This window comes from Fukomys damarensis, unplaced genomic scaffold (assembly GCF_012274545.1).
Source record: "Fukomys damarensis isolate Sample0158 unplaced genomic scaffold, DMR_v1.0_HiC HiC_scaffold_16, whole genome shotgun sequence".
Classification (NCBI taxonomy): domain Eukaryota; kingdom Metazoa; phylum Chordata; class Mammalia; order Rodentia; family Bathyergidae; genus Fukomys; species Fukomys damarensis.
In genome coordinates, this window is record NW_022900928.1 from 50,852,203 (window position 1) to 50,864,480 (window position 12,278).

Consider the following 12,278-nt stretch of genomic DNA (forward strand, 5'->3'; position numbering starts at 1 on the left):
ACATTTATATATATATATATATATATATATATATAATTTTACCTAGAAAGAGTGACGTAAGGATTATACTGTCCCAGATGGATAGATATTTTTTCTAAAATAATTAGATGCTTTTCTTGTATGAATTAAAATGCCAGAATTATTGTACACCAAGTCCTCAGTTATACAGGGGCCTGTTTCTCGATGGCTTGTTCTGTCCCATCGATAGCTCCTTTTATGTTTGTGCCCCAAACTTTCTCTATTAAAGTAACTTTGCTTTTTAGTTTTTCAGAATTTTTAAATTCTCATTTTAAATAAATTGTTATTAACTATCTTTATTTATAGAAAACAAAATATAAATTTATCTAATATACAAAAAGCAATAACAAAAACTAAAAATTTCTATAAGAACAGATGAAGTGGATACTTATTGGCTGGTACATGAAGGTGTCCAAAGTACAAATGTGTGGAGAGAAACATTCGCAGTGGTTTACTCTCCATTAAGAACATAACAGACTGAGAGATAGCATGTCTGTGCCATTTGAATATTTAATATAACCAGGGGTTACCCTTACAAAAAACAAAAACCTACTTAAAGAAAAAAAGTGTAAAGATCTTGTATGCCCCAAGAAAGTACTCAAAAGGGTAGGGACTACTGATTGAAGACAGAAACTAAAAAACTCTAAGATCCAGCTGCAATGGATTAAAATAAACTAAAGATGGAATTATAGACAATAATCTGAAATTGGATAGTATTAAAAAATGAGAAAATGGTGTTGAATCTGAAATGCTACAGTGATGGTCTCATCATATAATAAATGCGTTATAATGTGGATACAAAGTCATGGTTATAGCATAACTTAGGTCAAAGAAAGTAGCAATCACTATGATCTTCTGTATAAATAAGTATAGATTTAAAGACTGAGAAGTAGTGTAAGTTAAATGCCTCACTAGACGCTTATGATTCATTTAGATAGTCTGCTTATGATTCGTATAGAGAAACTGCTAATTAGAAGAGCTCAGCTCAATCTAAAAATGCCAAGATTTATCCTTCCTTAGCACCATTAAGCAGTGAAATAATTAAAATGGGCTTCTGCCTGACCTTACTTTTTTAACTTCATATTTAATGGCAAGTTTTAAACGGCTGAGATTTGGGCGGCCCTGATCACCGGGCTGGCATGTTTCAACATTTCCATTCAGAATGGCCTCGACTTCTTCTGTATTTCTGCAGAGATCAAGGAGTCCAACAACAAAATCTTTGCACTGCATCGACAGCTTTTTGTAGTCATTCTAAAAAAAAGAGAGACAAAGCAAAATAAAAAATTATCACATTTTACTATGCTACACAAAATTTTTCAGAGACTTAAAGGACTGAAAAATTTTCAAGAGAAAAAAGTCTAATTTTAGTTTTATTGTTTTTGATATCCCAACGGCTGTCCTGCTGACAAATCTCTAAAATATTTTATCACTTTACAATTTTCTTAAGACTTCAAAAAATGAAATCTGCCCCAAACATAAAGTTATTTAAAATAAGAGTACTATATCAAACTCACCTATTGATTCAAGAAAAAGAGAAAATAAGCAACTTTTTTAAGTAGCCTGATAATCATGCTTTGGATACATCATATCATTTATAGTCATAATTCCATCAGCTACATGCATAGTATTCATTAGATACATCTTTGTAAGATTTTAGTAAACTGTTGGGATACTTGAAAACCCAGAATATTTGGAAAGGTTCTAGAGAAAACTGAGCACATAGCAAGTATTTGTTTTAACAAATTATTTAGAAAGTTTATGTGTCAAGTACAAGGTCAAAAGATAAGCTGTACACTCTGCAGATAGAGATTGTTCCCTTTAGAGAAAAAAGAGTTTAATGAAAAATACTTTTATTGTTAGAGTTGTCTAGTTTGTTGCAATAACCTAAATTTTTATTAAGAAAATTAGAGAGTACAATCATATTCAAATTACCATAAACTCATATCATTCTACTATATAATGTTTATTCACATCTTCATTCAGGTCTTTCCAATATTTTTTTCTTCTTTACTTATTTACATTGAAATTAGATCACATACATCTAAGTGCTAATCAAGAAAATCTATTCTCTAGAGTCAGTGTATTGCAGGGGGGTGATATCTCATCTTTATAATAATCTTATTTAGGGTAAATAATGTGTCCAAAACCAAACAGCTAGTAAGTGTTAAAATATCACTTTAAACTTAAATCTGTTCGGCCTCAAACTCTCTTCCTTTGAGAATAATGCCACTTCATCTGTTTTTTTGTAGAATGCTTTCCTATTTACATGTTTAAAATAAGTGGGGTGGGGCAATCAGAACAAATGCTATTCTCATCTTACACATAAAAATAAATTAGATTCTCTGAGGTGGCAAAGTTTGCTCTTAAAGCCAGCTTTGCAGTTTCAAAGTTAATTTTCTCCCCATCCTAAAAGCTCTACATATTCATAAGATACCATGGAGCACTAACAAAATTTAATGGCTTCTCTTGTTTACAAAACTCAATTTTAGAAGTATGCTTAGTCCTTTTAAAGGTAAAATAATAGCCAAAACCAATGCTCTCTAGAATTCTAAAGAAGGCTATAATCAAATATAATCAATCAGTCATTTTGAAAGAACATGACCCTTCAAATGTGAGCAACACTTTGAAATAGAAAAACATAGACTGAAAGAGTCATGTCAGAAGCTGTATGGTATTTAGTATATGAACAAAAATTTTTCCAACTCATTGCTAATTCTCAAAACATTGCAAGTAAAAACACCTCTTTAAAGAAAAGAAAGAGTAAGGACCTCCTTTGAGAGGTACAAACAAACATCTTTCAATATAGGAACCCATTTGGAAATGTTTCAAGTTCCATGTTTTAAGATTTTCAAATTGTCATGTCAACTCACTTCAAATAAAATGATGGGTACTTTATTAGTCAGCATGCAATGCTGTGATTTTGGTTACTTGAAAGGAAAGTGAAGCTGACCAGCTGACTTAATTTTGCATCTTACATTTGGGTCACATTTCTACACCATTTGTTAATAAATTAGAAATGGATAGTTACCTATTAATCTCCCACTTGAAAAGAAATGTCTGGTAGCTAATAAAACAGAGTATAGAAACTATAAAAATTTTAAGAAATCACTTACAATTATGATTCTTCTCAAGGTTATTCTAAAATCATTAGATTTTACATAATCAAGGAAATACTATGTTCTCTAATTTTAATCTGTGGATCTTCTTTCTATATAAAGAATGAAGTTTACTTTACAGACATTAATAGATTACAAAAATATCAGATGGCTTAGTTTTCAGAAATCAACTGTGCAGGTTTTGTGGAAGTACAGACTTAGTTTTGAAAGTAGACCCAGTCTGGTTGCTGTTTATGTGACTTTTTACAAATGACTAATCACTTTAAGCCTCACAATCCTCATGAGTAAAATGAGAGTCATACTATTGCTCTCTTCCTAGAGTTGCTGTGGAAATTATACAAGGTAACACATGTCAGGTTCCTAGACAAGAACAATGCTGATTAATAGTAACTCTTACTGTTATTATTTTTATTATTTCACAAGCAATATCTAAATCTTCTCAGTCACTCTTCACAAAGCCTTGCTAACTAATATTAAAGTATCTTGGGATTCCTGGGTCTCATCTGAAAAATTACTGGAGATAAAATGCATTCCTTCAACAAATGTTCTGTTACAGATACCACAGTCTCACTAAGATGGAAGTTGTGTAAAAGGGGATTATGTGCCCAAAAAGCATGATCAGTAACAGAATATTATTCTCTAGATGGTAATGAAAGGCCAGTCATGCCAGTGGGACCTACTATCACTCTGAGACTTTCCTGCTCTTCAGAATAATTGTCACTAAATAATACAATGATCTCCAAGCTCTGTCACACATGATGTGGTGATAACTAGCAAACATTTACAGAACATCTATGTGGGGTGGTGAGGGATATAATAGTAGGTCAGGTAGTACCCTATAGAAAAGGTGAGAAATGGAATAGAATTTTAAACCAACTTTAAAATATTTTCCAAGATACATCTGACACTACTAACCTTTCGGCTACTGATTAGCATCAAAAATGTCTTCTTATTTAACTTAATGCAGTGCTTGGGAACTCTTTTATTCTTCCTTATCATAGAAATTTAAGGCTCCATTGAAGCTACAAAGTTAAAGGAGCAAGGATAGAGATATACAAGTGACTTCAGGTGCTGGGGACTCTCATAAAACAGATAGAAACACTTAATTTCCCTCTCTGTGTCTTTTCATAGGCCTAAAATTCTGCCAGGATGAGATTTTCTCTACTCATCCATTTCAAACTGTGATAGGAAATTCAGAGGCAAGAACACACAGGCACATACTATTTCACTGCAATTATTTGTTTACACATCTGCATCTCTTGAATAGATACAAATCGCCTGTCCTTACAGCCTAGCATGGTGTGAGGTACACAGTAGGCAATCAGCAAATTTTGTTGACTGGCATAAAGAAAGGAATATGGTTAGGTGAAAAACACACCTAGATTTGAATTCCTGCTCTGCTACTTATCAACTATACGATATTTGAAAGATTGCTTCATTTTCTTACCTTCTCCTAATTCTGGAAAGCTTAAGTATCAATGTATTGGACAGCTAAAAGTGTAAATCATTTAGTCCTAGAACAATTCATAAAGCTTCCACAAAGCTACATTTCCTCTTCTTTGGCCAGGAAATCAGTCCTGTTCTCGCAATGCTGTGGTTCTCCTTGTGTGAAGTGACAGCCTTTGTCACCCTGCAAGCTATGTCACAGTCACACCACCTTCCTGCTAACAAAAACTACTCTTCAATTCCACCACTTTCCACCGGTTTCTTGAAGGGTATTTATCCTGCAAGCAGTGTCAGACACTTTTGAACATCATACACCAAAACATAGCAACAGTTTAGAAAGAGATGCGGCAGGGGTTTCTGCATAATCCTCTCTAAGTCAGGCACAGAAGCACCTGGAGGGCCATGTGCCTGTCAATACACAGACGGGAGAAAGCTGTGAAGAAGCTGGAAATGCTCCAGTAGAGCTATTTATCCAGAATGACAGAGATAGGAACCACCCTTGCTCTACAAAAGAAGTGATTTTGGCAAAATAAAAGACAATAGGAAACAGGGATTTAGATCTTTTTCAAAGGGAAGGGGACCTACAGATGCAGGGAGTGGGAGAGAGAGGGGGGGGTGGGAAGGACAGTGAAAAGAACAAGCTAAATACATGTACCTGCTCCCTAAGGGAGATGTAAACATTATGTATGGCAAACATGTACTAGTAAAAAATAAACATGGGGCTGGGGATTTAACTCAGTGGTTGCGGCGCATGCCTCACAAGCACAAGGACCCAAATTGATCCCCAGTACCAAAAATAAGTAAATAAATAATAAACATAAAAAAGAAAAAATTAGGGAAGAATAAAATGAAAAAAATTTGTGTTACTACAATGCAAAAGGAAAATTCAGTTCAAAAGAGTGTTTAGAGGTATGAATTGTAGGGACATATAGAGATACTAAAAGGATTGATCTCTTCCCTTTTTCATTTGTCATCTCTGAACCGAGTTTAGACTTGAGTTAAGAAGAGAAGAAAGGAGTTTTGTGCTACATACTTCTTAGGCATCAAAACCACTAAAAGTTCTAGGTGTCTATGTTTTATTTAGTAATGTATTTGTTGCCAAAGTTAGGCCTAACCCAATATTACATTCAATGTGGCTGAGGTCTCATACTACTAAAGCCTAAAACCATTGATAAATATTCAATATAAAAATTCAACTTGAGCAAAAAACTTTTATTAATTTTTAAAATTTTATGTTATTTTTAATTAACACAATTTGTGCATATATATGGAATAAATATGTTTCAATACATTCATACCTTGTACAATGATAATATCTGGGTAATGAGCAGATCTATTACCTCAAACATTTATCATTTCTTTGTAGTGAAAATACTTAAAATTCTAAATTTTAGCTAATTTGAAATAACAATAAAGCTAAAAGTCTTTTGAATCAGTTTTTTTCCTCATCCTCTTTAAAAGTCTACAACTCTCCAAAGCATATTGGTTTTCTCCTTGTTCCTATGGCTCCATTTAAATGTTACATTTCTCTGTTGTGATATGCTGTCACCTCTTTTTGGAGTCAGCTGTGGTCCTAGTAATAAGAGCAACAAAGCAATTAGAAGGTAGATTTTAGGCTCAAAGCTAAAATTGCCTGAGAAACTCCAAAGCAACTTTCTTGGTCCCTTTTGATGATAGACTGGGTTATTACAGAAAGGGAGAATGTGGAAGAAGCTTTGAGAAGTGATGATACATTGGAGCTTACAAAACCACCATGAAAACTCTCTAGTAGTCATAAGATAGACTAATTGTCTTCAAGTGGAGGTACATAAAGACTTCCTAAGGATTTGTAAATCACTGATAATTTTAAGGGAACCAGTCTCCAAATCCTCACCTTTCCTAAAACTGATTTCTTGAAAAAAGTTATTTTATTCCTTTATACAATAGGAGGGGTGTGTTCTTTGACAATTTGGGGGGAATAAGGAGGTGCTATTCATAGATTCAGGCATCCCATGAGACTCTCAGAACATATCACCTGCAGTTAAGGGGGACTCATATATGTAAAGGACTGTGATTTCTTTTAAACTATTCTTAATACTCATCTTTTGGACAAAGCATTAGCTAGAAAGGAAAAGCATTCCAAATGAGCAAGGCATAAAAGTTTAATGAGGATAACTCTTTTCAATTTGACTTGAAATTATTCCAGGACTCAGAGCTTTCACAGAGCACTTGTTACAAACCATGAATAAGGGCCAGCGATTTAGCTCAGCGGCACCACACCTTCCTCATAAGCGCAAGGTACAGAGTCCAATCCCTGGTACAAACAAAACAAAACAAAACAAACAAAAAAAAAAACCCCAAAACAAAAAAAACATGAATAATACCCTTACATAATTTCTCAGATTCAGTGTATGCAATACGTTATTATAGCTATCAAATTATGTCAAGAGATGTGTATTCCAACTTCAATTAATCCACTTATAATTTTATTTCATAAAATCTTCAACAATTTCCATATCCTATTAGCAAAGACTAAAATGCAGGCTGCCATACCAAGTAGCTTTAAGATGTCCATAAATGTGTTTTTTTTCCATCAAATACAAAGTGTCAACATGGTTAATGACAACAAAAATGCATTCCCAATAAGAATTTTATATTATTGTGTTAAAATTTACTTATCAAAATCGGCATATATTTGTTATTTTGTGTAATTTATGTAGTTTTGATCAAATGTGCTAATAATAGGTACCTAGAACAGGAAATAAATTATAAAATTTCATATGCATGTATGTCTTCTATATGTGTGTTTTTATTTACACATATAGGGTTTGAATTATGTAGATGATTATGAAAAATTTTACAGTAAGACCAATAAGACACTATTACTTTAGGAATCATACTTGTGGAGGGCATTGAAGTGGAAATACAAGTTCAAGGAGCAAAACGGAAGATGTGGCTACTTTGAATGTGAAAGAAGTTCATTCAGTTACATTTAAAATAGCTCCTGGTGGCCACTGAATCATTACAGCATTGTGACACCCTTGCACATATGTGAAGGAGCAATTTAAGAGTTCTATGTCTAAATGGCTATGTGAACAATGTGCAGAAATCTTGCTTTAAATTTAGAAAACAAAAAATAGATATCAATTTTAAACTGAACAAAGGAAGCAAAAGAATTTGAAGAACATAGGTAAGAAGGTACCCTGTGGCATCCACAGTCGCTCAGGTCCCGTGAGACCCACCAGGTCTGCGCTGGCTAAACCTCTAAGAATTCTATTTCCTGAAATTCCTGGAAGCTTGACTATTTAAAAAGAAAGAAAGATTTAAAAAGCCAGCAGCATGTTTGTAATGTAGCAGTATTTATTCCTCTGTAGCAAAATTCAGAATTATTTTTTGAAACTTTCTTCATTTTTATATTGCTAGTTTCTAACACAGCTATATATTGTTTCAAACTAATAAAAAAGGAGTTATTTTTGAAGAGTAGAAGCTGAAGACCTAGCAGGAGAGCTCACCTTGAAGACATTAGCTTCTCTAGCCCTGTCAGGCTACCTCCTTTTGTAAACTGAGGCTGGGCTGCTGGGGACATGGGCTGCTGGGGACGGATTTACAGTCACAACAGCATGGATAGTGGAAGACTGTCGCCTCCCTAAGAGCTGACACTCCAAACCCATGGCAGCTCTCCTTCATATGAGGATGTCCCCACCTCTGCTGCCCAAACTGGTTTGGGACAATGTAAGATTTATTTATTTATTTATTTATCTATTTATTTATTTTATTTATTTATTTTTTTGGTACCAGGGATCGAACTCGGGTCCTTGAGCTTGCGAGACAGGTGGCAGAAACATTGAGCTAAATCCCTGACCCAATAAGATTTATTTTAAAGCCTGATAGCTGGCAAATAAAAAAACATAATGTCTAAAGCCAACTCCTCCACAATAAATGTAATCATTATGTACTGTGAATGTGCTAATAAAAGATAGTAACAAAAGTAAGTAAATAAATAAATAAAGCCACAAACTGTCCTTTTCTCTTGGTGCAATATAAGGACCTTTTAAATTTGGTTTCTTGTCAGAAAAACTGCTGATTATCAAGTTCTGGGTATACTTTTTAAAACATCCTTTAATCTGCTACCCTTTTATAGCAGTAAATAAAATTTTATTTTTGAGACTGGTTTTAAAAAGACATTGAGAATAATGCATAACTAAAGAGATTTGTGTTTTGAGAGAGCTGTTTTGCCCTTACATTACCATAAAGACTTCACACTTCGACTATCTAGGGAACTGCTAATGACAGTGAAACTAACAGAATGAGAACAAATGCAGCAAAAGTGCCTAAGCCACACACATCACACCTCCCTGAGCAGGAAAGATGTGTGATGAACAAATGACGGGTGTCAGATCTCCAAACCGTCAAGCCTGTGGGGCCCTTCACATTTTGAAATGCATTTCGGGACAATGAGTAGTACACACCTAGGTTAAATGTTACGCTTCCTACATCGCAGCCTGTCTTAGTCACTTTCCTTGTTACTGAGATACAACACCTGACACCCACTGCTTAGAGAGATTAATTTTGGCAGGCAGCTTCAGTGGTCAGCTGTCTCCAAAGCAGAAACGCCATGGCAGAGGGAACCTAGCAGAGGAAAGCTGATCACATCGTGGCAGTCAGGAAGCAGAGGGAGAAGGAAGGAGCCGGGGAAGCCAGGCCCCCAGTGCCCTGCCTCTTTGATCCAGACCCCATTTAACAGCACATTCAGCTGTGTTAATCCACCCACACATGAGGCCTTGAGGGGTGCTCCACATCTCAGCCATTATAGTACCACTGGCCACTCCTCACTCAGTGAGGTCACACTCAATAGTGGAGTTACTACACCCATGTCTTCTCTCTCCCATGACATCATACACTACTTACGGCAGGATTAGTACCTGGACAGACTTTGTGTTTTGTCCCACATCTCCATCCTCAGGTAATACAGGGGTAAGCAAATGAATGAAACAAGTAAAGAATGCAATAATCTTTAGTGATTGGAGAAATGTGTAATGATATGATAACAAAGAGAAAAACTGAAACCTAAGCAGTGAAATCACATAAAAATTAATATTAATTACAAAAATGAATGGATTAGATTTCCAAAATACTGCATAGTGTTAGTTCTCTGAATCTCTAAGTCCTAGAAGTCCCGAGAGAAGTAGAAAAGAGTCTGAAATGGACTTGGAGAGGACCATTTGTTTGTCTGGCACTCTTAGCTGCCAGGCAGCCTCTGTGCCAGGAACCAAACATGTACTGAGACTTTAGGTAGCTTTTTGCTTTCCCCTTCTCTCCCTGAAGAGAGAGAACCTGAGGACAGATGGATTCATAATGTCCCAAGGTGAGGCATAACACCACTTTTTCAGTACCATGAAGCTGTCCAGGAGAGATTTAAACTGCGATCTCCCAAGGTGTGGAACACAGAGACAAACTTTCTCACAGCATATAGAATAGAGAAAAGTCAGGTCATTATTTATTTTGATAAATATTGTACTTGATGAATCAGACCTGATGCCAAGTCATAAATAGTATACTAAAAGAGAAAGGTACATCAAAAATAATGACAACTGTAGAATATGGTGAACACTCCCAGACAGATCAGAGGGCTCCTGCAGGGAGTTTCCAAGTGTTTGTGGAGGTGCTCATGAGCTAAAACTCTGAGCTCTCATCCTCTCCAAATGCAGCACAGGCCACACAGACAATGGCAGCATCTAACACAACTTATCTCCAGGTGCATTTTACGAGACTCCTTAAGGTTCTCTCCAATGCCTACTTCATTCAAATCTGTAAGCACTTGCATTTGCTCTTATTGTGATTTAAAGTATATTTTCTCTCATTCTCTGCCTCCCAAAATTCTACTCATTTAGTCATATTGAAATAGTTGAAATGCCAACTCACATGTAAATTTGCCACATCCTAACAAACAGGAATTATATACTGCTTTCTTGAATCTCCGTAGCACATTGCTTATAGCTCTACCTAGTAGTTTCATCTTGTTTTATATCATATTTATTCATGTATGCATTTGTCTCTCAGTTCAAACTGTGACTTCCTTAAGTTATCTGTGCTTCTGATCAACAGCATTTATCACTGTGCTGTGAATACAGAACCATGTTTTATAGGAGAAAAAACTGTTATCTTTGTGTACAGCATACTTGGATTCTGATCCCAGCTGATTCATTTATGAACTGTTTAACTTGAGCTTTACTTAACCTTCCTATGCCTCCATTTCTCTATCTGAATAAAAACTAACATTTGCTTAAGGTTGTAATAAGGACTGGACACAATAAGTGAAAAATGTCTGGTAGATAAATTATCATTAAATGACAACTTTTACTACAATAATTATAAGAAGCTTATTGGATAGAAATATGCAATTACCAAGTATCTATGGTAACTAGCACATCACAGAAGTTGTAAACAACTTGACTTTGGCTTGCAAAAGGTGAAACCCCCCCTAGTGTTAGTGACCTACCTTGAACTCTTTCTCAATGTTGGCCAGCACTGCCAGCTCATTGCTAAGTTCTAAAGCTGTCATGACTGGATCTTCACTAGACAATGACAGGTAAGCTGGACTTGCCAGGCCCTTATAGGCATTAATCCTAGATCTGGAGTGACTAAAGGAGTCGTGCTTTTGTTTCTGGTTACATTCACTGCACTTGCAGAAATAATCATGAGGCCGTTCAATCCGTGCACCTTTCCTCAGGAGAGTGTGAACAATTTCATATTCTTGGCAATGGGCAGCCAGAATGATTGGAGTCACATCGTGAGAGAACCGGGTCCCATCCTCATCATAGGCGTAAAAATCATCTTGCTGTAGTTCAGACTGGCTAGGGCTTGTTGCTAACCTTTTGCCTTCAGCAAAAGCTGGATGACTAAGAATTGCTTCTACAATCCGGACATAACCTTTACTGATAGCTAGAAGCAAAGCATCTCCAACCCGAGAGAGGTTTTCTTTCTTGAGAAGAATCTCTGTAATCTCCAGGTGCTCATTGGCCACTGCCAACTGCAGGGCATTCTGGCCCATGTAATCCACACAGTTCACATTGAGGGAGAGGCACTCTTCTAACATTTTCCGCACCACTGGGATGTTTCCATATTCAGCTGCATCTAAAAAGCGTTCCTCTTCGATAGATAGGCTTGTTGAGTGATCGTTAAACATGTATGCGGGTCCTCGATTAGCCAACCTCCTCCCCTTCTCACGAAGAACTGTCTGCCGCCGGTGAGTTAGTCTGTTGTCAGTGCCCCGGCTGCAATAAAGAGAAGGATTGTGAAGAAATCATATTAGGAGCATGTTAGTGTGCCAAAATGACCTGCCATTTGCCTAATGATTTCTCAGTATATTAGACTTTGTCTCACCACCTCTAGACTTCCTGTATTATAAAGTGAAGATGCAATTATTTGCTAATGGATTCTAAGAACTTCTCCTTTAAGAAAGCTAAGCAGTTTATAGGCTTTAACATTGCACTGTGGGGTGGAGACTCTGGCAATTGCCATACCTTTTCTGAACCATTTACACAGAAGTTAACATGTGCTTCTCAACTACATATGATACAGACTTAGAAAATTCTAACTCTCCTATGCATAATCAGTCACCAATATGATGGTGTGGAATTTTTTTTTAAAGTAGGAACAACAAATTCATTCAAGTCATCAATATTTGTTGAGTCCCTCCAATATTTGTCTAGGCACTAT

At 35.9% G+C, this 12,278-nt stretch overlaps 1 protein-coding gene across 4 annotated transcripts in view; it reads right to left on the reverse strand.

Moving 5' to 3' along the window:
• Window positions 1-12,278, reverse strand: part of Trpc6 (transient receptor potential cation channel subfamily C member 6) — a 123,178-nt gene that overhangs the window by 36,096 nt on the left and 74,804 nt on the right. For all 4 annotated transcript variants that reach the window (XM_010642037.2, XM_033764298.1, XM_033764299.1 and 1 more), the window contains exons 2-3: window positions 11,059-11,833; window positions 1,087-1,269 (exon numbers count right to left, since the gene is read on the reverse strand). In XM_010642037.2, coding sequence (XP_010640339.1) covers window positions 1,087-1,269; window positions 11,059-11,833 — 958 coding nt within the window. The remainder of the gene's footprint in view (window positions 1-1,086; window positions 1,270-11,058; window positions 11,834-12,278) is intronic.